The sequence below is a fragment of the Mytilinidion resinicola genome, assembly GCF_010093595.1.
Source record: "Mytilinidion resinicola strain CBS 304.34 unplaced genomic scaffold BDZ99scaffold_21, whole genome shotgun sequence".
Classification (NCBI taxonomy): Eukaryota; Fungi; Ascomycota; class Dothideomycetes; order Mytilinidiales; family Mytilinidiaceae; genus Mytilinidion; species Mytilinidion resinicola.
Genome location: NW_022985457.1, coordinates 665,802 through 689,125, shown reverse-complemented (window position 1 = coordinate 689,125; position 23,324 = coordinate 665,802). Strand labels below are relative to the sequence as shown.

The 23,324-nt window shown below is 54.1% G+C and overlaps 4 protein-coding genes across 4 annotated transcripts in view; all 4 read left to right on the top strand.

The window, feature by feature from the left end:
* Nucleotides 1–1,663: 1,663 nt before the first annotated feature.
* BDZ99DRAFT_481176 (uncharacterized protein) lies at nucleotides 1,664–6,447 on the top strand (the record flags this gene model as incomplete). The annotated part of the gene is made up of 3 exons (XM_033722374.1): nucleotides 1,664–3,350; nucleotides 3,404–5,778; nucleotides 5,833–6,447. 3 exons carry the CDS (start codon nucleotides 1,664–1,666, stop codon nucleotides 6,445–6,447), a joined length of 4,677 nt encoding a protein of 1,558 aa, XP_033571687.1.
* A 3,882-nt stretch (nucleotides 6,448–10,329) lies between these two features.
* Nucleotides 10,330–13,474, top strand: BDZ99DRAFT_151089 (Pkinase-domain-containing protein). Its single transcript, XM_033712782.1, has 5 exons — nucleotides 10,330–11,252; nucleotides 11,399–12,625; nucleotides 12,675–12,774; nucleotides 12,830–13,164; nucleotides 13,224–13,474. The coding sequence occupies exons 1-5, from the start codon at nucleotides 10,518–10,520 to the stop codon at nucleotides 13,326–13,328; spliced, it is 2,502 nt and encodes an 833-aa protein (XP_033571686.1). The 5' UTR covers nucleotides 10,330–10,517; the 3' UTR covers nucleotides 13,329–13,474.
* Nucleotides 13,475–15,006: 1,532 nt separating this feature from the next.
* On the top strand, nucleotides 15,007–17,351 carry BDZ99DRAFT_467400 (FAD/NAD(P)-binding domain-containing protein). Its single transcript, XM_033721013.1, has 5 exons — nucleotides 15,007–15,067; nucleotides 15,128–15,165; nucleotides 15,353–15,962; nucleotides 16,093–16,380; nucleotides 16,771–17,351. Exons 1-5 carry the CDS (start codon nucleotides 15,025–15,027, stop codon nucleotides 17,055–17,057), a joined length of 1,266 nt encoding a protein of 421 aa, XP_033571685.1. The 5' UTR covers nucleotides 15,007–15,024; the 3' UTR covers nucleotides 17,058–17,351.
* A 4,150-nt stretch (nucleotides 17,352–21,501) lies between these two features.
* BDZ99DRAFT_511609 (uncharacterized protein) overlaps nucleotides 21,502–23,324 on the top strand; it is a gene marked incomplete at its 5' end in the record, with an annotated part of 4,249 nt that continues 2,426 nt past the window's right edge. Inside the window, 2 exons of the mRNA XM_033724556.1 lie at nucleotides 21,502–21,742; nucleotides 21,879–21,990. Coding sequence (XP_033571684.1) covers nucleotides 21,502–21,742; nucleotides 21,879–21,990 — 353 coding nt within the window. The remainder of the gene's footprint in view (nucleotides 21,743–21,878; nucleotides 21,991–23,324) is intronic.

Below are 23,324 nucleotides of genomic sequence, written 5' to 3'. Positions count from 1 at the left end.
TCACAATCGCTTATATGTATGCTCGTTACCTTGGTGCAGACATGAATCACGGCTTGAGGTGCATTGAAGTGCTGCAGTAGATACATGGAAGCGTGAGAGCACATGAATAATAGGCTACAGAGGTACCTTTGTAAGATAGCGTCTGGTGGTGAGGGGTCACATGACTCTAAGACAGATGGGCAGGTTGAGCCGAAGGGGAGAGTCTAAATTGACGAGACTTCGGCAAGCACAGGGCTGCGTTAGCGCAGGGCAGTATAGCCACGCCACCCGCCGTGAACCGTGTTTGGAACGTACCTTTGTACAATCGTAGTTTCTCTCGTGGTGTAGCTATGCGGACTAGACTTGTTTGGAGCCGTTGCAATCCCCCGGGCTGCGATTGCGTCTTGGTGGTCGTACGCGTGGATTCACATCTTGGAATTGCAATGACGTCGCGGAATGCATCATCGGAGGCCCTCCCTGGCTAAACTGCAAGGTTGGGTGAAGAAGTTCTCGCACCCAGGTTTACGAATGCCCTCGACGCTAGATGGACTTCTCAAATCCCATGCCGTCCCTGCGCCGCTGACTCTGTCCATGTTGGATGACGTCGTTGTTATCACCACATTCCTCCCAGTCCGTCTCCCTGACAGACGCCTGGGCGCCATTGTTGCCGTTGAAGTCAGCGGCGCCAGGGAACATGCATCCGCCCTGCATGCTCGCCTTGCCCACCACAGCCGTTTGCTACGGTAAACACGGCCACACAGCCTCGGGCAGCGCGAAAGGGTCCTCGCTGCAACAGGCCAGCCGCCGCTCCTGGGGAAGATCGCCGTAGATCAGTTGCGCCTATGGCGTCCTCAGCGTCAGCCCTCAGGAGCCACATCGCGTGCCAAACTCGTCGCAGTTAGAGAGGTGTGGCTTCACAGCGCGCTGACTGCATCTCCTCCCCCAGCGCTCGTGAATCGTGATCATGGAGTTACAGTGGTCTATTCACCCTAACTCTGCCGACTCCCCGTAGCCTCCCCGGCCAACACTGCCTAGCGGCCCATCTCGAGCCCGAGCCCTCTACCATCCCAAACCGCAAACACCACGCAAGCAGCCCAATTGACGCACTCCAGCACCGCGCGGCCGTCGTCCCCCGTGCGAGACCAGCCTCACCCCGTCGACGAGATCGGGCCGCAGATCTTGGCTGCTTCGAACCAGCTTGCAGATTCAGGGTCCCACTGACTTCGCCACATCGACGGTACCTACCTTCATCCATATATCGCTTTTTGCCAACGCCGAGCAAGTGCGAGTCGCAGCCTCACCGCCTCCATCTGCTGACACGGACATTTCGCTTCTGAAACCCTCTCGGCCGTCTGCGTTGTCGACAAGTGTCAGTGCTCCGGATCTAGGACGGGAGATCCACCCGAGCCACAGTGGCAAGCGCCTTGTCTACACGTCTTCGTGCGCCGCCTCAAGACATATCTGCCACCTCGCGACGGCACTCCAGACCTAGTGCTCGCCGGAGCCCATGAGCTGAGGTCTGAGGACCGTCCCTCTAGTGGACGAGCGCTTCTGTCGATCGATTTTTGCGGCACTGCTCCTTCGAATCCCCAGACTTTCCCTGCCCTCCGGACGAGAGGCTCCGCGCTCGCCATCTGATCCTCCACCATCACCATACGGGTTGCTGGAACGGGCATTTGAGACAATGTCTGAACCATCCGCCAAATCACCGACGGATTCGCATGCCCCGCTCCCTGCTGAGGTAGGATACTCGACCGCACGACCTGAACGACGAGCCAGCAACCTTTGGATGTGGAATGACAATCCCTCCGAAGCCTCCATAGCTCGACGACAGCCCCCTCAAGCAGCCTCTTCTGTCGCCTCGCCGTCCACCGATCACATGTCACAGCTTAGTCCCGGGGCTACAGATCGTGTGTTTCCTATCCGAAGCATCGTATCCGTCGACCCAACACCACCTCCCGGCCGTGCTCCGACTGCTCAGAGCGACTACTTCCAACAGTTCTCGAGGAGCTCTATCGATGCTGCTCGCCGTCGACAGTCGGCGGGCTCAGATACCTCTCATTCGTCGACTGCCTCACAGAGGGGTATCACCAACAAACCGAAGCCGAGCGATCCAGATGCGACACCCAAAGCAGAACAGGCGCCTCCGGAACAGCCTCCGCAACCTCCCTTGAAGTCATCGATGAAACCCGCAAGAGAGCCGGCGAGAATGGCACCGCCTCGACTCCCTGCTCAGCTCTTCAGTGACATCCAATCGAACAAATCTGGCGAGAGCGATGGTACAAGCCGGACAGGGTCTTTATTAACGGATAAAGACAAGCAGTCTACTGCCAGTCGGAGCGCTTCGATCATGAGTGGCACGAGTGGCCATAGCGGGGGAGTCGAAGAAGGGTTGATGACAGCCCGATTCAAGCACATAATTACCGAGGGAGGCCACGCGGTTATTACTGGGAGAGATGGCGATACTTTGCAGCGCTGCGAGGACGAACCCATACACATTCCAGGTGCTGTGCAAGGCTTCGGCCTCCTGGTCGCACTCCAGGAAGACACCAACAACTCCGGTTGTCTCCCGGTCAGGATTGTGAGCGAAAACTCAAAGCGGATAATCGGACGGTCGCCCAAGGAGCTTTTTGCGCTCGAGAGCTTCACCGATATACTTTCAGAAGAGCAAGCCGACAATCTACTAGACCACATCGATTTCATCAAAGACGAAGACGCTGATGTGGCAACAAACGGGCCTGAAGTCTTCACCATCTCTATCAGGTCTGTCAGCGGGCGGTCTCGCAAATTATGGTGCGCTATACACGTAAATACCTCGAATCCTGGGCTCATCATTTGCGAATTTGAACTCGAGGATGATGCAATAAATCCATTAGTGCCACTGAACGATACGACACCCGAACTACCGGAGGACACTTTGAATAGCGAACCGACTCCAGAAGAATATGCCGAGAGCACAGAGGCCAAAAATCGGCCGCTGCGAGTTCTACGGAGCGCCAGAAAGCGAAAGGGAGAGGCAGCAGCCATGGAAGTGTTCAATATAATGTCTCAGGTTCAGGAACAGCTTGCCAATGCTCCGAATCTAGAAAAGTTCCTCAAAGTTCTTGTGGGAGTAGTGAAGGAGCTAACAGGGTTTCATCGGGTAATGATTTATCAATTCGATGCGGCATTCAATGGGCGCGTTGTAACCGAGTTGGTGGACCCCCGTGCAACGAAGGATCTGTACAAAGGTCTCCATTTTCCTGCAACCGACATACCAAAGCAAGCACGAGAATTGTACAAAATCAATCGTGTTCGAATGCTATATGACCGAGATCAAGAGACAGCGCGTCTCGTATGCCGAACGGTAGAAGACCTTGAAACTCCCCTAGGTAAGCGACTTGCATGGGTCAAATTTCTCGTAAAAGAGCTAACCGTTTTGGAGATTTGACTTATTCCTATCTTCGTGCCATGTCGCCGATCCATCTGAAATACTTAGGCAACATGGCCGTGCGGTCGTCTATGTCCATATCGATCAATGCTTTCAATGAATTATGGGGTCTCATTGCATGCCATTCCTACGGCGCAAATGGTATGCGAGTCTCATTCCCTATCCGCAAAATGTGTCGCCTTGTGGGAGACTCAGCTTCTCGGAATATTGAGCGACTTTCGTATGCTTCCCGATTACAAGCTCGAAAACTCATCAACACGGTGCCCACGCAACACAACCCTTCTGGCTATATTATTGCGTCGTCTGATGACCTTCTAAAGCTATTCGACGCTGATTTTGGTCTGCTATCAATTCGAGACGAGACAAAGATCCTAGGAGATCTAGAGCAGTCACAGGAGGCTCTGGCTATGCTGGAATACTTACGTATGCGAAGGATCACATCAGTCATGACTTCACAGGATATCACACAGGACTTTCCCGACTTGAGATACGCTCCAGGATTCTTAGTCATTGCAGGCATGCTGATAGTACCCCTATCGGTTGGTGGGCAAGACTTCATCGTCTTTTTCCGAAAAGGTCAACTCAGAGAAGTCAAGTGGGCAGGCAACCCTTACGAAAAGTACATCAAAGAAGGCACTGAAGGATATCTCGAGCCTAGAAAGAGTTTCAAAACTTGGAGTGAGACTGTGGTGGGCAAATGCCGAGAGTGGACCGAAGAGGAAATCGAGACGGCTGCTGTACTGTGCCTGGTGTATGGCAAGTTCATTGAGGTCTGGCGACAGAAAGAAGCAGCATTGCAAAGCAGCCAACTTACACGCCTATTACTGGCGAATTCCGCACACGAAGTCCGGACCCCGTTGAATGCCATCATCAATTATCTCGAAATTGCTCTCGAAGGCGCGATCGACCAGGAGACTCGCGACAACTTGGCAAAGTCTCATTCTGCGTCGAAATCGTTAATCTATGTTATCAACGACTTACTAGACTTAACCAAGACGGAAGAGGGAGCCGAACTCATCAAAGGCGAAGTGTTTGATCTTAGGGCTACGCTACGAGAAGCGACCGATATGTTTGTTGGCGATGCTCGTCGCAAGCACATCGCATATGACGTCGTGGAGCATCCTGGTGTCCCGAAAAAAGTAATCGGCGACCAACGAAAAGTCCGCCAAGCAATCTCGAACATCACAGCGAACGCTATCCAGCATACAAACAAAGGAGGAATCAAGGTCGAAATGTACGCCACAGCGTGGCAAAGCGATCATGTTGATATCGAAATAATTTGTGAGGACACTGGAGCGGGAATGAGTCCTAATCAGGTCGATTCAATTTTCCGTGACTTGGAGCAAGTTCAATCCGAGAGTACCGCCATGTTGGAAGAGACTTTAGCCCCATCCGCAAAAACGCCAGAAGATGGCAAGAACTCGAAAAGAACTCTCGGGCTCGGACTGGCAGTCGTCGCTCGTACTGTGCGGAACATGAATGGTCAACTGCGCCTCAAATCTGAGGAAGGCAAAGGATCTCGATTCATCATTCAATTTCCCTTTGACCTGCCGGACAGTGAGGTTTCAGACGGGAATTCGCAGAACTCGCAGAATTCACGGGGCTCGCAGATCACGCCAGAAGGCTCAATTACGCCGCAACCTGAGAAGTCAGACGCCCCTGAAGTCACACTTGTGGCGCCAGACATGGCAAGAAGGGATTCAGCGAGTGGAAGAATGGTGAGACCAGCAAGCGCTGAAAGTTTGAATAGCAAGAACAGCTTGCGTAGTTTCAAGAGTGGGTCGAGCGGCAAGAGCGGCAAGAGCGGCAAGAGCAACATGAGCGATGTCGATAGATTAATCGAGGCTATCCAGGAGCCACACTTTGTAGAAAAACGGCCCAAGACCGGGGAGCGGAGTTTCAACACACGTTCTCCCCAACGGCCAAAGCTTCAGAAACGGAACAGCTATGACATGAGCCAATGGTCTTCACCAACACTATCTCGTTCTCGCAGCCTCGAATTTTCTACTAAAGACATTGTTCCGCCACATCAAAGAGAGATAATTACAAGCAAGCCGGGGGAAGCGCTGCTTCCGGACTCCGTATCTTTGGTCAAGGCAATTAAAATACCGGACGAGGCTGGCTCCCTAATACAGGAGAGAAGATCGGGCTCGATTCTCGGAGAGATTGAAGGTGGTCAAAGTACTCAGCATACATCCGCTAACATGCACGTCCTTGTGGCTGAGGACGATCCTGTGAATAGCAAGATCGTGAAGAAGAGGCTTGAGAAGCTCGGACACGTGACGTATCTTACCATCAATGGAGAAGAATGTGCAAGTGCCTTCGGCGACAGACCGAGCGACTATGATGGCATTTTGATGGATATGCAGGTAAGAAAATTGAGGACCAAGGAAAACCACCGTGACTAACGTTGAGTTTTGCAGATGCCCATTGTCGACGGCCTGACCTCCACCAAGATGATACGTTCTTTCGAGAAAACGCATGCTACCGATATACTGTCCAGGCGGGCTTCACTAAATGGTCGCATACCAATCATCGCAGTCTCGGCTTCGCTCATCGAGAAAGACCGCCAGATATACATCGACGCTGGATTTGACGGCTGGATCTTAAAGCCCATATCTTTTGCACGGCTCAGCGAGCTCATGGAGGGTATTGTGAACAAAGAAGCTCGAGCAGCGTCGGTGTACCGACCCGGCGAATGGGAGAAGGGAGGCTGGTTTCAAGAAGCGCAGCCAGATGTCTATGCCGCACGCACTGAACCCTCCGGGCACATACCGCCGAGCAAGCCTTCTGAGCCTGTTAAGATCGCAGCAGCTGCAGACGATCCCATGGCCGGTGATGTCGGTGGAGTGCAGTCCAAGGAGCAGAAACGTCTCCTCGATGAGCAGGAAATTGCAGCAGCCAAGCGGGGCAAGAGCCAGTCTGCCCCCGAACCGAGCTCTGGTAAACGCGTCCACTACACAGAAGAGAATGGCGATTATGAAGAGGAACAGCGGGTGCTGACGCAAGAAGCTGTTGCCTCTCCCGATCCGCTCTAGACTTGTGTATCTCCACCAGAAGATTCTTGGTTCCGTGGTCCACTCCTGACAGGGCCGCCGTCTTTACGTTGCTGTCAGACTCTTGTTCGTCCACCTACCTAGTTCGCCTAAGGATTCTCTGCGAATGACGCATTGAGATGATTGTCTTTTCCTTTACCTCCGCTGACCCCGTCTCTCACTCCCCCCAGCACCGTCAGTGGTACAAAGCGCGGCGTACGTGGCGTTTCCTTAGCGTGCATGTGTTTCCCTACCTTCAGCCATCCCGATGCATGCGTTTATTTTCTTCGCGAAGGCAGCCTATTGGCTTGAGCACTATGTTTTCTAGACACAGTAGTTCTCTTCGCTCTTGCTCTCCACTTCCCTTCACAAGAGCGATCATGATACGCTTAGATTATAGATCTGTGACTTGAGCAGTATTCTCGAGGTTCCCCGTTGCCTTGGGCGCGCAAACTAATCCGGTCGCAGTGTGGCTGCCGGCGGCGGAGTAGGAAGGGCAGTACGTTTTGTTGTTGTTGCGGCGTGGCGTTTGCGCTAATGTCCATGTACGATTCATGCTGGCTTGGTGGGTGCGGAATAGGATAGCACCTTTGGTTTGTGGGGTTGTTTTTTTGGTTTATGATGGTGCTGCTGAGGTTTTGGTATGACGGGGATGGAAGAAGCATAGAGGAAAGACGGCGCGAGAAAACGAGATAAGAAGAGACGAGACGGAGCGGGAAATCCTCCATAAGAGACCAATAAGAGAGCAGGAAAAACCTACTTCTGTATAACCATGACTCTTTTTTTGCCTCTGAATTTTCCAATCTTGATCGAGTTAAGGGCGGACAAGTCGTTGATCTTGGCCTGACGATTATGCCTCGATCCAACGAGTGCTACATAACCGCCCCCCCCCCCCCCCAACTTACTTTTTTCCGATTTTCCCAGACTGTCGAAGGGAAGCTGACAAGCCTGATTCAAATAAACAAAGTGCAGCTCGCTCTCAAGCACCTCCCTTCGAAAAGAACGGGAAAAGCTCCGCGAACGCCGAAAAATGAAGAAGTAGACTCCGCAAAAAAAAAAAAAAAAAAAATTGAATCAATCAACTCTCATCTACGCTAGTTCACGTGCTACAATAACCGCGGACCGCCGCGTTCACGTGTTCCAGAAGTCCCGACGCTTTCACTGCGTAATCAGGGAGTTGGATTTGTAGAACGTTTTGCTAACTCGCATTCAGCCGAACCTAACCTAACCTAACCCAGCACCAGCACGTGGCGGGTGCGGCTTGAGCCTCGATTTCGGCGGCGAAAAGGCAGGAAGGAAGGTGTTACTTCGGCCTCGGCTAGAGCGTGTTGGGGGTAGGCATGGTGTGGGCTGGCGGCGAGGGAAAGGGAGGAGGGGCTGGAGCTGGAATTAGAAGAACGAGGCGTGGTTTGCGCGCAAGGAAGAGCCTTGGGGTGTTGGAGGTGAGATTGTCGTGGATAATGTAACATGGGCGTGGCGCGTGCGGCCGACGGCGGCGGCACGGCGGGTAGGGAGGTCGGGACGGGAGGGATTGTGAGGCTGAAGTCTGATCTGACTAGGAAAATCCACATCGATAGACTGAAGAAGAGGGAAGGCTAGGAATTGGGTCTCTTCGTGAGTGAATGGCGGTGATGGGCAGTCGAGGACTGTCTTGGCTCTGGCAATGGCTTCCGGGGATTTCGAGCCCTGGCTGGATAGGGATGTTTCGGAGATGTGCACGCACGTGCGTAAGGCTAGAGAGTGGAGAAGCTGAAGAGTGGAGATGTGGGGGCGAGCTGAGGTGGAACCGTCAGCGTTTGTAATGGGGAGATGATTGCGGAATTGGGGATGAGGTGCGAAGCGAAGTATTGCTGCGTGATTTGGACAGGAGATGAGACGGGCGTGGCTGGACAGCAGGTGTACAGATGTTGGTGAGAGAGTCACGCCAGTGTGGTCAGGTTTTTGGTTGATTGGTCTAATGGACGAGCTCTGCCAGTAAGGGATTATGGATTTAGAGGTGTGTTTGTACATGTGGGAGTCTTGTGATGCTCTAGAGCACGTCTTTTGATGCCCGATGGAGCAGGTGTATGATTTCATAGTCGTCTGGAATGACCACAATACTGTGCCACTTTCCTTCGTCGACATGCATAAAGCACATGCCGGATCGAGTCAGGCCGATTCGAATGCCAGGGTTACACGAGTTCCTTTTTCTGGATGAAAAACCTCACTTCCTCGTCTGTTCTCGAGCGTGTGAAGAGGCAGCTGGAGAGAAAGAGATCTTGGATTTGTTTTTAAAGCACATGTCGGTAGCAAGCGGTATCTGGACTGTTCGAGAATGCCCTGAGGTTTGGTGGTAGGACAGTTAGAGGACTGGTCAAATGCAGATCCAGCTGCGTTGGTTGGTGTTCCCCAGAACCCTGATATTGAGGTCGTTGGCATGGCCGTGCCGATTCGGAAGCTCATGCGTGCTCAGCGTGCCGACCGCCAATGGGGACAAACACATAGATCAAGGGGTAGGACAGCTGGAAAGGGAGCGGGCCAGCAGACTTGATACGGGAAACCGGTTTTGAGCCGTGATAGTGCCAAATGGGGCCCATGAAGCCCTCGACGTGTCACGGGGTCCAGAATGGGTCACTATCAAACAAAAGCTCGAAGTGAAAGAGATCCGCCGGTGGTACGCGGCTTGTGGCGCTGGTGATGGCAGCTGGACAAAGACGGAGAGTGTACAACGGCGGGTTGGATGTCAGGTGGGGAAATGTGCGACGGCACTGTAGCCAACGGCTGTAGTCGTCTGTAAGTGGTGGTTAGGAAGAGGTTATCAGGCATCGTGAGACCAGAAAAGCTGTCTAGCAATGGTTGGTGTACAGGATTCGTTTGACAGCGGGCGGGAGCATCGCTGGCCGTGGCGCAGCTTTCGGCGGCGTCCCATGCAGCGCGATTTGACAGGCGGCTGCGTCCCTATTATTTAGGGTTTCTTTGGAGGCGAGCGCTTCCGGCTGTGATTTGATATCTTGGCCACAGACGCCGGCGATCGACTGCGGGACAGCAGACGGAGCCGCCCTCAAACGGCGGCTTGCATTACTCGCGGGCCAGTGCCGGCATGCCGTCCAACACCCGGCCGTTTGACGCACGGGGACGTGGGAGCCATGCAGCGTGCAGCAGAGGCCGGGACAGAGGCCGGGACAGAGGCGGCTTCATGAGGGGCGTGGTGGAGGTGGAAGATGCGGGAGCTTGTAAACTGACGCCTCTTAGCGTGCATAAATCCTGTCCCACCTTCGGCAGGATAGCGCCGTTTAGGGTGGCCCTGCCAGGCACGTGCCAGGTCACCAAGTAAATAATCGCATCTTCCCACGCAAAGTCTCCGGCTGCGTATAATGCCCAGCGCTACCAGTGCATAACTCTGCTCATTTGCACCAAGACCGGCCAGTTTACAGACTGCGAGGAGATGCTGCTCGCCGTTTCGCCGCGCGTTTGAGATGAAGGGCGGCGGGCTGAAACGGCTGCCACTGCCGACTGCCAACTGCTGCGGCCAGGCAAGGGCGCCATAGCAACGAGTGGACTGCGGTAGGGCTGGCGGTGCAGCTTGTCTCTGCAGCTTGTCTCTGCAGCTTGCCTCTGCTTCACGTTCGGCGGCGCGTCCCCGTCGCTGGTCGTGGTGGGCGCTAGGGAGAGGCGGCTTGCCATGCCACCAAGGATCGGGAGCTGCCATTCGGGACATCTGGCCATCGCTGCCCCCTATCGTCGTGTGTCCAGGGTCCCGTCGGGTCTCCCTCGAGCTTCATCCATAGCGTCTTGTAGACCAGCTGCTGGGCGCGGTTGGCGAGGGGCCGGTGGCTGTCCTGTGCCCTGCCCAGTGTATGCCAATCCCTCCAGCTCGAGAGCAGCGACTCTGGCGTAGCACGACGACATCGCGCATCCGTCTCTTGCACTGCCCAGCTGCCCTCTCGCTGTCCTCCCTCTCGCGCCCGTCCTGCCCGTCTGCATCCCCAGACGCTCTGGGTGACGCCTGTGCCCCCCGCGCCTAGTGCCCTCAGCCAGCTCGTCACTTGCGGCCCACCCAAGCCCAGCCGACGGGATCAATCAGGACGTCTGGGATGGAAGAGCCAACAAAACACCAACACCCCAGGGAGCCGCCGCGCCGTCTGCTGCGCAAGAACCCTCCGCCCACCGCCTACAACAACAACCAGAAGCTCCGCCGCGCCCCCTCGGCCCCCTCATACCCTACATTCACCTCCACCTCGCAGCCCGCAGGCCACCAGCGAAGCCCGACGCTTGGCAGTCCCGTGTCCGCTCAGCAGGCCTCGTCGTCCAACACCTCGCTGCACGACTCCTCCTCGGCGCATGCTGCGTCCTACAGCCCCGTCCACGGCCAGCACCCCTCGCAGAGAGCCTCAGTGACCGACAAGATCCCCACGCCCGAGCTGATTGGCGCCCCGTTCGACTCGACCGCCCTCTACCACAACTTCGACTCGGTGCAGCAGAGCAATAGCAACCCGCCACGTCCCCCGCCCCAGCACGCCCATACCGCCGACCCGCGCTTCATCTCGCCCAAGCTCCGCCAGTCTGCCAGCTTCCAAGCCCTCGGCCGCGTGATGGAGACCATCACCCCGCCCCGCTCTGATGGCGGCACCAAGAGCCCGCGACAGCGCTACTCCGACGAGGGCGACACGGCGAAGAACCGCAAATCCGACGGCGGCAAGAAGAAGGGCGGCTTCTCGAGCTTCATGAACAGCATGTTGGGCTCGCCGCGCCGACCAACGATATCGACGCCGACCAATCCCATGCACGTCACCCACGTCAGCATCGACAATGAGACGGGCGAGTACACGGTACGTGACACGTCGTGGCATGCACCACCCCCATACTCTCTTTGCTCCCCCCAAATGCTTTCGAGCAGGCGGACCCGACTCCCCTACCTAGCCCCTCCTCTTTTCATCTCGACTCTGCTGCAATGGCTCGGACTAACGCTCTTTAGGGTCTCCCCATGGAATGGCAGCGGATGCTGAAGCAAAATGGCATCACCGAGCAGGAGCAAAAGCAAAATCCCCAAGCTATTATGGACGTCGTCAACTTCTACAAGGAGAATACCGAGGGCAAGGACAATGACGCGATCTTCGAGAAGATGGGACACGCACCTCCACAGGGATATGCCTATCAGGCCAGTCTGAGTCCGAACTTTGGGGCACTGCAGCCCATGCTCAGTCCTCCGGTGAGCCCTCGTTTTCCTCGCAATGACCAGGACAGCTTCGAAAATCCGCGAGCCCCACCTCCGATTCCCCGGAGTCAGACGTCCCCAGCTTCTCCACAACTCAATGGCAATCTGGTGCCCAATAGGCCGGCTCCGAAGCCGCCAGGAAGTATTCCTGCTTCGAACATGATCCCCTCGAGACCTGCTCCTCCTGCACCGAGCCCGCAACCCGGCCAGGCCCGTCCAGAGGAGCTCCCAGCTGTCACATATGCTCCTCCAACAGTCACAGAAAATTACTATGGCCAACAGCAGCAGCAGCCGCCCCGCAGCAGGGCAAACACCACCGGGGAGCCGCCGCGGTTCGATTCTCCGCCAATTGGTACAACGCACATGTACCAGCAGCAGCAAGCACAGGCTATGCTTGCAGCCCAGCAGTCCATTGAAACTAAGCAGGCGCAGCTTGCCAGGAGCCAGAGTCACCGGCAGCCGCAACCACATCTCGCTCCTGCACAACCACCCCAGCTACAGCCATCACCACAACAGCAATTTGCTCAGCAATCGGAACCTACAAATATTCCCCTACCTTCGCAACAAGCCCGGGTTGGCCCTGCACCTCGACCTCGCCAACGGCCACGGCAGAGTCAAGGACCCGACATCGTTGCAAAGCTCAATGCCATATGTACGAATGCCGATCCAAGGGTGCGATACAAGAACTTGGTCAAGATTGGACAGGGTGCATCTGGAGGTGTTTTCACAGCCTATGAGGTTGGCACGAATAAGTGCGTGGCAATCAAGCAGATGAATCTAGAGCAGCAGCCGAAGAAGGACCTGATCATCAACGAGATTATCGTTATGAAGGAGAGCAAGCACAAGAACATTGTAAACTTCATGGACAGCTTTTTGGTTACCGGAGACCTCTGGGTAGTCATGGAATACATGGAGGGTGGTAGTTTGACGGATGTGGTAACTTTCAACATCATGTCTGAAGGCCAGATTGCTGCTGTATGCAGAGAGGTGAGCGCTGATCTACCCCGACCAGAAGAAGCCGCGCTAACATTATCAGACATTACATGGACTCCAGCATCTCCATTCAAAAGGCGTCATACACCGAGATATCAAGTCTGACAACATTCTGCTATCTCTAGAGGGAAACATCAAGCTTAGTAGGTCACTCCGCTCTTCAACTTTTGAGCCACTGCTAAAGACTCTTCACTACAGCCGATTTCGGCTTCTGCGCCCAGATCAACGAGAGCCACACCAAGCGCACGACTATGGTAGGCACGCCATACTGGATGGCTCCCGAAGTTGTCACTCGGAAGGAGTACGGCCGAAAGGTCGATATCTGGTCTTTGGGTATTATGGCCATCGAAATGATTGAGGGCGAGCCTCCCTATCTCAACGAGAGCCCACTGAGAGCTCTATGGTTAATTGCAACCAACGGAACGCCGACTATCAAGGATGAGCACACGTTGTCGCCCATGTTCAGGGACTTCCTTGCTTTCGCCCTAAAAGTGGACCCAGAGAAGCGTGCGAGTGCACATGATTTGCTCAAGGTATGCGCGAGCTAGTCTTCGTTATCGTCTCAGTCACTCAAAACTGACTTCTTTGATAGCATCCGTTCATCCAAACAGCGGAGCCTCTAAATACTCTAGCGCCGCTAGTACGATCTGCACGACAGGCAAGAGCCGAGGAACGACGAAAGAAGGGCGGCTTGTGAGGCTGTCCGCCGCCCACCACTGTATCTGCCCCTTACCATCTGTCCCAACACCTTGTATACGAACTCAACTACCTTTCAGCAGCCTCTGCATCATCTGTCTGGCCTTTTGTATGCATGCCCGTCACCTTTCGCATTTTTCGTCACCCGGGTTCGAGACTCATCATAAACTATTACACTTTCATCTCGTGGAGCCTTTGGTGACATAGCCTCCACCCACCAATTTCATGGACGATGCAGGTACAATGCGGGCTCATCATCGGCGCAATATGTGGTTTTCCTGGCGACAAGGTTCTCAACTGCGTCTTGAATCCCGCTTTCGTCTCAACAACCGGGTTCGTCATTTTTCGCTCACGTCACTTCTCCCTTTTGTCCCGCGTCCAGTCCTATATTGGGTTGAGGTTCTTGGAAGGCGAGGAGTTCCAAGCTTGGGCTATATTCTGGCTTTTGCTTTTTTCTCGACGCCATATACGGCAACCGTGGCCCGTTCGAGCGCTTATACCTCTGTTTTCCCTTGTTGCTACGGTGTCTTCACCGTCGATTGGTTTACCTATGCCGCTTTTCCGGCAAAATAGCGTACTGGGGTTTGTTTGGGTGGTGCTCGCCGTTCTCATTGACACTAGAAGTGTGATAGGATTTGTGAACGCATGCTTGGCTGAGTTAGATGCGTAGTGTTGATGTCGCAGAGGAGAGCATACGAGAGCATGGATGCACGCAAGCAAGTAACAACGAAATCATGGGCAAATACATGGAGGAAGGGAAATGAAATCTCTGGCGTCTGAGCAGCCTCAGAAAATGCCTTTTCTTTTATGTCTGATCGATGGATGATGTCAGTCACCACGTGGAAATGTTTTGGGAAATGGTGCTTGTGTGTTGCTGGAGGATATTGACACGGAGCTTGCGGCGTGAACATTGTCTTGTTTCTAGGCTATTTTCTTCTGTGTAATTGAATTGGAATATGGTATACACCAAAAAGGGATAGCTCTGTGAAGCAGCTGGGTAAGCGGAGTCGAGCGAGCTATCGCGGAGGGGAGGAGGGTTAGTTAGATGGGCTAGGCTATTGAATCTCCTTGACACTATGATAGTATGTGAGCGGTGATGAGATCAGAAATGTCATGATATGCTCCTTTGGTACTCTACTCTAGACTCGACGTCCAAGACGGATAGAACCACATGTGAGCCAAGCTAATGACTAACTAGCCATCCGACAATTGGCCATACCCCTCCGGACTTGGTAAACTGGCTTCATGCGTCTTCATTATCTATGGCACCACCTGCCTGTCCACTCGTAGTAGAAACCATGGAGATATAATTAACCTCAGAACGCAGATATCCAACAAATTTTCATGGCCATGCAGCTACTCTAAGATCCGTCCAATTCCTAGCAGCTCCAATACTCCACCCTTGAATACACTAGAAAGCTAGTGCTCCTCGGAGCGCGGAGACCCCCACGCAGAGCTATTTGTCTACCTAGCTACATCCAGCTGGCGTAAGCATGCCTGGATGCGGTTTGCCCCGCTCTCACGAGAACGACCGACGACTGGAAGTGCCGCTGAAATCTGATCCCGGTTGACAGCCACCCACACCACCCGGACATCTTGTCTGGACCCTGGGTACTTTAGTTGGAGATTCCGCGCTTTACCTTCCTGTCGGTTTTTTGTGGAGTTCTCTCTCTAAACTACAAACTTAATCGGCAATTATGGCGACGGAGAGGAAGCTGCATACGATTATCATTGGAGCAGGTATGTCTGGCCCCGAGGCAATCGGAGGTAGAGAGCACTGATGACTGATGGGTTTGATAGGGACGACGGGCTTGCTTGTGGCACAGGGTCTGAAGAAGGTAATGTAGATTTCGTCGTTCTTATATCTCAATCGTTAGATGTCCCGTCTCCATTCTATCCTCAAACCCTCTCAAACCCTTTCACCCCCATCGTTTTCTTCCTCCCGCATCTCCATCTCCAGCCTCAACCTCCCATCTCCCATCTCCTCTCCCTCCTCCTTCCCATACTTACCCCCCCGCCCCCCAGGCCAACCTCCCCTACTCCCTCTACGAATATGAAACAGACACCTCCTACCAAACCCGCCCGCGGGAATGGGGCATGACGCTACACTGGGGCTCCGAGCACGTCTCCAACTGCTTACCTCCCGAGCTCGTCGCGAGACTATCAGAAACCTACGCCGACACCTCCATCGACCCGACTTCAGTCACCGGCCTCCCGATTTACAACGGCAAAACTGGCGAGCGGATCATGGTCATGGGAGCCGCGAACCCGTGCCGCGTCTCCCGGAAAAAGCTGCGCAATCTGTTCAAAGAGGGGCTGGACGTTTCATACGGGAAGGAGCTCGTTTCCGTGTCTATTGAGAGAGTTGAGGGGGAGGAAGGGGAGAAGGTTGTGGCTGGGTTTAAGGATGGGAGCAAGGCGGTGGGCGATGTGCTGGTTGGATGCGATGGTGCGCGGAGCACGGCGAGAGAGTGTATTGTAGGGGAAGAGGCGGCAGCGCTGACGGAGGTGCCGCTTACGATGTTTAATTTCACGACGAGGTTTCCAGCGGGGTTAGCGGAAGAGGTGAGGGGGTTGAGCCCGCTGTTTGTGAGTGCGATTCATCCGGATCATGGGAGTATGTTTTGGACGAGTAGTGAGTTGTGTATTTTCTCGTGTGGATTTTGCGTGGTGGTGAAGAGGTGTGAGGGCTGCTTTGAGATGCTCGCTGGACAGAGTAATGTGAAATGGGTGTAAATATCGGATTTCACTGACAACTTCCCCAGTCCAAGATGTCCCCTCTTCCGATCCATCAACCTGGCTCTTCCAAGTCCTCTTAAGCTGGACCCACGATCCTCTCCTCAAAGACCTACGTAGCTACGAAGACCGCATGGCATTCTTCAAACAGCGCTCGGCAACCTACGCCGAGCCCTGGCGCTCCCTCGGCGCTGCGGTCCCAGACGACACCAAACTCCCCATGGACCCGGGCACCTTATGGGACAAGGCCTCCAAATGGGACAATCGCAACGGCAGGCTGACACTATGTGGTGACGCCGCACATCCGATGACACCACGTAAGTTCCCCTTCCTTCTCTCCATCATTTATTCGCCATGCATGAATTATGCACCAGCACTCTGGATTCTTCGGATCCTAATATGTAGCACTACCATGCCAAGGCAGTGTGACCGGCAGTGTGACCGGCGGTTCAATCCTGGTTTGTTTTCGGAGAAACTTTCGGGCAGCGCGAATTAGCGGCTACATCCTCCCAAGCAGAGGGCAGTATTTCTGCGGTGCTGGAGGATGGGGTTCAAGGCGCGCGGGCATCTTTCTCTTTGGCAGTCTACGATTTTTCTTTCTTTTAATTTTTGAGACGGAAGCGCGACGAAAGCCTTTCACTCCATGCTTTCTCGCTTCTCCCCCCACCCGGCGGGAACCCTCACTAACCCCCCCGGCTCCCCCCCAGACCGCGGCCAAGGCCTCAACAACGCGCTGCAAGACGCCTCGAACTTCGTCGCCGCGCTCATCGCCGCCGCTTCCGCCAAATCGCCGCTCGCCGACGCCGTCGACGCCTACGACAAGGAAGTCCTCGCGCGCGGCACGACCGAGATGCAGATCTCGTATAAGCAGAGCATGTTCATCCACTCGTGGGAGACGCTGATGCAGAGTCCGATGGTGAAGCTGGGGATGCATCAGGCCAAGAAGGACGAGGGGGGTGCGGAGCGGGGTGCGGAGGAGGGGGAGGCGAAGTAAAGGGGGCACCCAGGTTGGAGGTGGATGGTTGTGGGAAAGCGAGCGGACCGCGTGGATGGTTGGATGGGTAGCTTGAAGTAATGCTACACGTGATGCTGAGGAAGCTGGATTTGGGGCGTGAGATTGGGGTTTGATGAGACTGGCGATAGTGAAGGAGGTTAAATTAGGTAGTTAGAGGCTCGCGAATTTGATTTGCGAAACATTTGACACTCACGACCATGGTGGTGGCCCTGAGTATTGTGAATCGGAGCCATGGTGACACTAGTAGCGAGCGAGTGATAGAAATCGGACTCGTTCCTATTCCTCCTCCGCTCAATATTACAATCAACCTTTCTGTTACAGCCTAATAGGGTCCGCCACAATCATAAGCCAGAAATGAATCAAAATCGCATGGACGGGCTCCCCTGTATACTGTTCGCGACATGAGGAATATGCTAAATTTTATGGATCAATCTCGGGGGTCTAGTAAACTACAGTCTATAATACGTCCAATTTAGAGAGTCAGTCAATGATATGTGAAAATTCAAGTCTAAATCGCATGGACTGGCTCCCGTTTGTACTTTTCGCGACATCAAGATTGGCCGATGGTTAGCGATCTGATCTAGGCTGTCCGTCAACAATGTGCCAGAATTCGAGTGCATATTAGACCTTCTGGCTCCCGATTATACTTCTCGCGATATCAGAGTTACCTTCACTTCCACGGTCTGATTTGGAGAGTCGCGGGTTTTTTGTTTCGAAATTGGAGTGGAATTAAGCCGTGGCAAAGTGGACAGGCCATGATGATGAAAGAAGCCGGAGAAGTAGATGCGTACTACGCTAGAGCAGTGCAGCGTACCCCTCTTCAGCTGAATGAGCTCAATCACGCCCTCTCGGAAACTTTGTCACAGCCTCGCCGCCAAGCTGATATTTTCGCTTTCTCGAGCCTTGTTATCCCGAGATCATACGTCAAGCATGCACTTCGCCGTCCGCGTCACTTCGCCATCCGCGTCGTTTCAGGCTTGAGCAAAGTGATGAGGCTGCTCCTCCGTGGCGGATGTATTCCGCGGAAGCTGTGGGGGAGGCGAACAGCCCTACGGTCTTAATGTTCTTATGTTATCGCATAGGTATAAGAGATTTCTTGGTACTAGTAGCAAAGGGATAGGGTACGCAAGAGTAGTATACAGGCGAAAGGGTCCATGGTCGGGCCACCCGAAGCGAGGATATGGCTGTGCCGCGAGATCTCAAATGAGTAATGTATGTGAGTGGCCATGTCTGGCTCCCGAGACCGGGATTGATGCGTTCAAGTCTGTGTTCCGCCACCCAGGGCTATGGTCATGGATGGAGATCCAGGCGAAGGAGGGGTTTTGATGCCGCTTGGGTGGGAACCAAGGTTTGATGGTCAGCTTTGGCCGTGCCGCGAGATCTCAAGCTGCCTGTCAGCAGATTTCCCGTTACTAGGATTCCAATGGAGGCTCGTTCTCGAACCCGAGCTCGCGGCGGCGGATCTGCCTTGCGCTTGTTATCGTGAAACTGGGATTCCGAGCTGTCTAAGGCCTCCCAACTAGGATTGACAGTCATGATGGGACGAAGTTGCAGGAGGCAGGGGCGGCGGATCGATCAAGGAAGAATTATTTAGCGAGACGGCATTCGTTACGGATCTGGGATTGAGGCGAAGACGAGGACGAAAAAGATCAGATGATGAGAGGGCGACTCTCAAAGACAGGGAAGACGTAGATGGAATGGGAGGACAAATGCCCTATCTCCGTCACCCTAGTTTCAAGGGCGGTGATACGGCATGGCATGCATGTCAAGACGCCGACGAGTTGGAAAGCGTGAGCCTGTTCTTCTGAATGGCGATAAGATAAGGAGTCGGAGAATATAGGATCGGATGACGAGAAAGCTATTTTTTGTGTGCGGTGATAACCCAGTCAATCGGGTTTGACTGTCTGTTATACTCCTTTGGATCCCATGTCTAACCCATGATGGCGTCTTAGATCTGGGAGCAAGTGCGTGTGAGATGAAGCGTTTCGTGTCCACATACTCTCAACTTTGTCCTCATGGAGCCCCTCATGGCCTGCAATCGGACGAGCTGCAGGCAATAGAACATGCTTCCGGTGGCGTCTAAGCAAGGCAAGGCAAGGCATAGCGAGGCATACGTCAGGAGACCTAGCGCTAAAATCAAGCCACAAAATCACCGTATAAGGTAGCAATTCCGGACGCTTCTAGGGGGGAATAGCAGCCAATCAATATTCAAGCTAGGTCAATATTAGCCCAGAAAGGAGGTTCACCGGGGTCAACTCAGTTTCGGCGGTAGGTCATCCGACATGAAGAAAGCCGGTCTGCGCGTCTGCGAGCCATGCGGTGCTGCTGACATGCACAAGAGTTGGTGCCGACCGTTATGTGTTAATGTGACTGTCCCCATTAAAGAGCACCAGAAGCGGAGTGCTGAGAACACAACGGTGCACGCTGCTAAATGCAGCTGTCCGCCTGGTGTAAGTGCCGACATCTTTTGCTCAGTGCTGCCGTGGCAGTTACTTGCCTCCGAGAGACTGAGCTGGACCAATGGACCAGTGCCGCCGTCAGGGGTCCTGATTTCTAGTTCGTGTGGCGTTCCGGGTGGCTACATTCTGTGCTTTGGCACTGAAAGATTGCTTGGGTCGTCTTTACGTCCGGTGAACTAGCGCTAAAATCAAGCCACAGACTTACCGTATAAGGTAGCAATTCCGGACGCTCTTAGGGAGGATTAACAGCTGCCTAGCCAATGAATCTTCAAGCCAGCTGACTATTAGTCCAGAAAAGGAGGTTTACAGGGGTCGACTCAGTTTCCGCGCTACCTCCTAGTTCACCGGACGTGAAGAGATGCTGTAGAGGCGTCCGGAAATTCTACCTTATACGGTGATTTTGTGGCTTGATTTTAGCTAGGTCACCGGACGTAAGAAGAGCCTGTACCGCCGTTTATGTACGACGCGACGAATGCATGCGAGTGTTGGCCATGGTGGCGGTCAAGGTCCAGAAAAGCCACACAGTGGTATTGATAGTGGGCAATAGCCGCCAGGCCTGCCCATGGACAGCTCAGCTTCGGAGTTATTGCAGAGCCTCCACACAGCGCGTGCAGTGTAAATACGAAAGAATGATACCGCCGGGCGGCTGCCACCTCTTGATCCGACCTAAGCGAGGTTGAAAGTGGTCGTATGCAACAAGCCACTTCCGCCCAACGCGGACAGACGTCAGGCATCCGCAGCCCCAATATCAGATCGATACTTGATGCATTATCTCTGCCAGGGGCTCAGCCAGCCTTTGCCTTCCTCTGCATATACGAGCGGAGCCCTCGAGCAGCATCCCACGGGCGTTTTTCAGATTGTTGCGGAGCAAAGAAGATCACAATCAGTTCGCTCCGCTAGCTTTCAGCCCACGACAATCCTGCCCCGAAGAGCCGCTCCGCATCTTGCTATGATGTCGACAAATGAGAGGGCCCGCCCCTTTTCGGGCTTTGGGACGCGTTGCTGGTGCGCGGGAGAGGCCACGCCGGATGCAGATCCAAATGCTTATCTACATCGACCCCTTACCCAACCGGCAACCTGGCAAGTGGTGATGTGCGACGGGGTAAGACGGAACGAGGAGATGGAGGCTCAGGCGAAAGAGGACCTGCATTAGCTCAGGGGGAAGGGCAAGATGCGTGATGTTCCGGTCAGATCTACAATCAGAGCATCTTCTCACTCGCCCACTGCAAAGCCGGAGGGGATCCGGCAATGGATGTCTCAGCCTCAGCAGCCCGCATGCATGCCCCCATGCCTCTCCCGCCGAGCAAGCGAGCCGCTAATTCGGAGCACAGTGGATGCTGGGACGCACTGAACGCCTTGCACACATGCATGCCGTACATCGCCGGCCTGAATTCAACCTCAACATCCCATCCCTTCACGCAGCCGAGCGCTGGTCCGATCCGAGCGCTGGGACAGTCCGCTTGACCTCCGCCCGGCGTCCATCCAGCTGGGGGATCTGACGAATCCTGGACTGGGCTCCGAAGCACCTTACCAAATGCGGAATTGTTGCTGCATGTCTCCCTGCGATACTCACGGTTCCAGCTGTTGTGACCGGGGTTTGCTCTGACTCTGCAGCAGCCACCGACAGAGCAGCCTTACTCAGACCACGAGCCTTCAAATTTGACGTGGCATGAGCTGCCGTTCATCATTGTGGCTTTTCTAAGCCCATTCAGCTAAAACGCCCAGGCTGGGTTGATGCTCCACAGGGCCACGTCTTTCCCATGTCTTTATAACGCCAACGTGCTCCCATCCTCGTGGTTTTTCCTTATCCTCCCTCTTGTGCCTATGTGTAACGTGGAGCTGTCTTTCTTCTTGTCTTTTTTTGCACGCTCGTTAAGTGCCTCGTAAACTAATTGTATTGATAATTACCTCACCACTCGTTACTCCTACCCCTCCCAACCCCTGAAACGAAAAGACAGTACACAATGAAAGTCCTCAATTGGTCACTGGCTTTTGCTGTCGCTGCTGCTATACCGGCATTGGCATCTACAAGCCACGATGGATCTTGCGGGAACGGCGTGTCATGCATGGGATCAAACTTCGGAAACTGCTGTGGTCCCAACAACAAGTGCGGCGCTTCCACTGATTATTGCGGCTATGGATGCCAACCAGACTTGGGATGGTGTGACGGAACGAAAGGAAGGACGTCCCCGGACCGAACATGTGGTGGAGACACAGGCTATCATTGCAAGGGCTCCAGGTGGGGTGATTGCTGCAGCGAGTACGGCTACTGGTATGTGAAGATACACCCACTGATCACGAGGAGAAGTATCGAGTCGCTGTGAGAGCTGACCTTTTCCAGTGGATCAAGCACCGCCCACTGTGGTACAGGATGTAAAAGCAGTTTCGGCACGTGCAATGGTTCCGGTAACGCCACAGCATCGAACAGCACAGCCAACCACACAATCACCAGAGTAGATCGTAGGGACTCCCTACCGACATCTCTCCCCCTCTCTTGTCCAAGCTCAAATGGCACGATCTTTACCGCCGCCAGTGGAGACCTATTCGAAATCGAGTGTGCTGTTGACCACTACGGTGGAAACATCGAAGGAGACCCAATATATACCGAAACCTTGGAGAAGTGTATTGCTCTGTGCGACTCCACGACAGGATGCGTTGATGTGTCATGGCTCCAGGGAGGTGATCAAGGCCCTTGTTACTTGAAGAGCTCTCTCGGAAGCGCTCTTACGGCTTCAGACGTTTGGGGGGCCGTCAGGGTATATCCTGTCACTATTTCTCCATCAGCCACATCGTATGCGCTGCCGACGCCCACTGCCGTCAAGTGTCCCGGGGCGAACAACACCATTCTCCAAGCGGATTGTGGCGCCGAATTCTTGATCGAGTGCGCAGTCGATCATTACGGAGGCGACATCTCTGGAGGCCCGGTCTACGTCGACAGTCTCAGCGCATGTGCGGCAAAATGCGCAAGTAACCCTGACTGCGTGGATGTTTCCTACATTTCAGGGTCTCCCGACGGCCCTTGCTACTTGAAGAGCTCTGTTGGAAGTGCCATATCAAATTCGAACGTCAACGGAGCCAAGCTTATTTCGAATTGCACTACGTCGACGACGCTAACTACCATTACATCGTTGTCTAGCACGTCTCTGAGCTTGTCGGTATCATCGATCAGCCTTTCCACACCATCTGCCACCACCCTGTCAGTGTCATCGATCAGTCTGTCAACGCCGTCGGCTACCAGTCTATCTTCCATCAGCGTCTCGTTATCATCCATCAGCCTATCGACACCATCGACCACTGTCTCCATCAGCTTGTCTTCGATCAGCGTTTCGACTCCATCAGTTTCTAGCCTGTCAGTGTCATCGATCAGCCTTTCCACACCATCTGCCACCACCCTGTCAGTGTCATCGATCAGTCTGTCAACGCCGTCGGCTACCAGTCTATCTTCCATCAGTGTCTCGTTATCATCCATCAGCATATCGACGCTATCGACCACTGCCTCCAGCTTGTCTTCGATCAGCGTTTCGACTCCATCGGTTTCTAGCCTGTCAACTCCATCGATCACGAGTCTGTCATCCGTCACCGTATCTGTGTCCTCGATCAATACTACGACGCCTTCTATCACGAGTCTGTCGTCTGTTAGTGTTTCCGTGTCTTCTGTCAATGTGACAACACCTTCGACCACTAGCGTGTCTTCCACCTCGCTCTCCACCCTTACTACTTCTACGGTTTCGAACTCGTCGAGCTCTGCGTCTTCAACAATTTCGAACAGTGCCAATTTGACCACCTC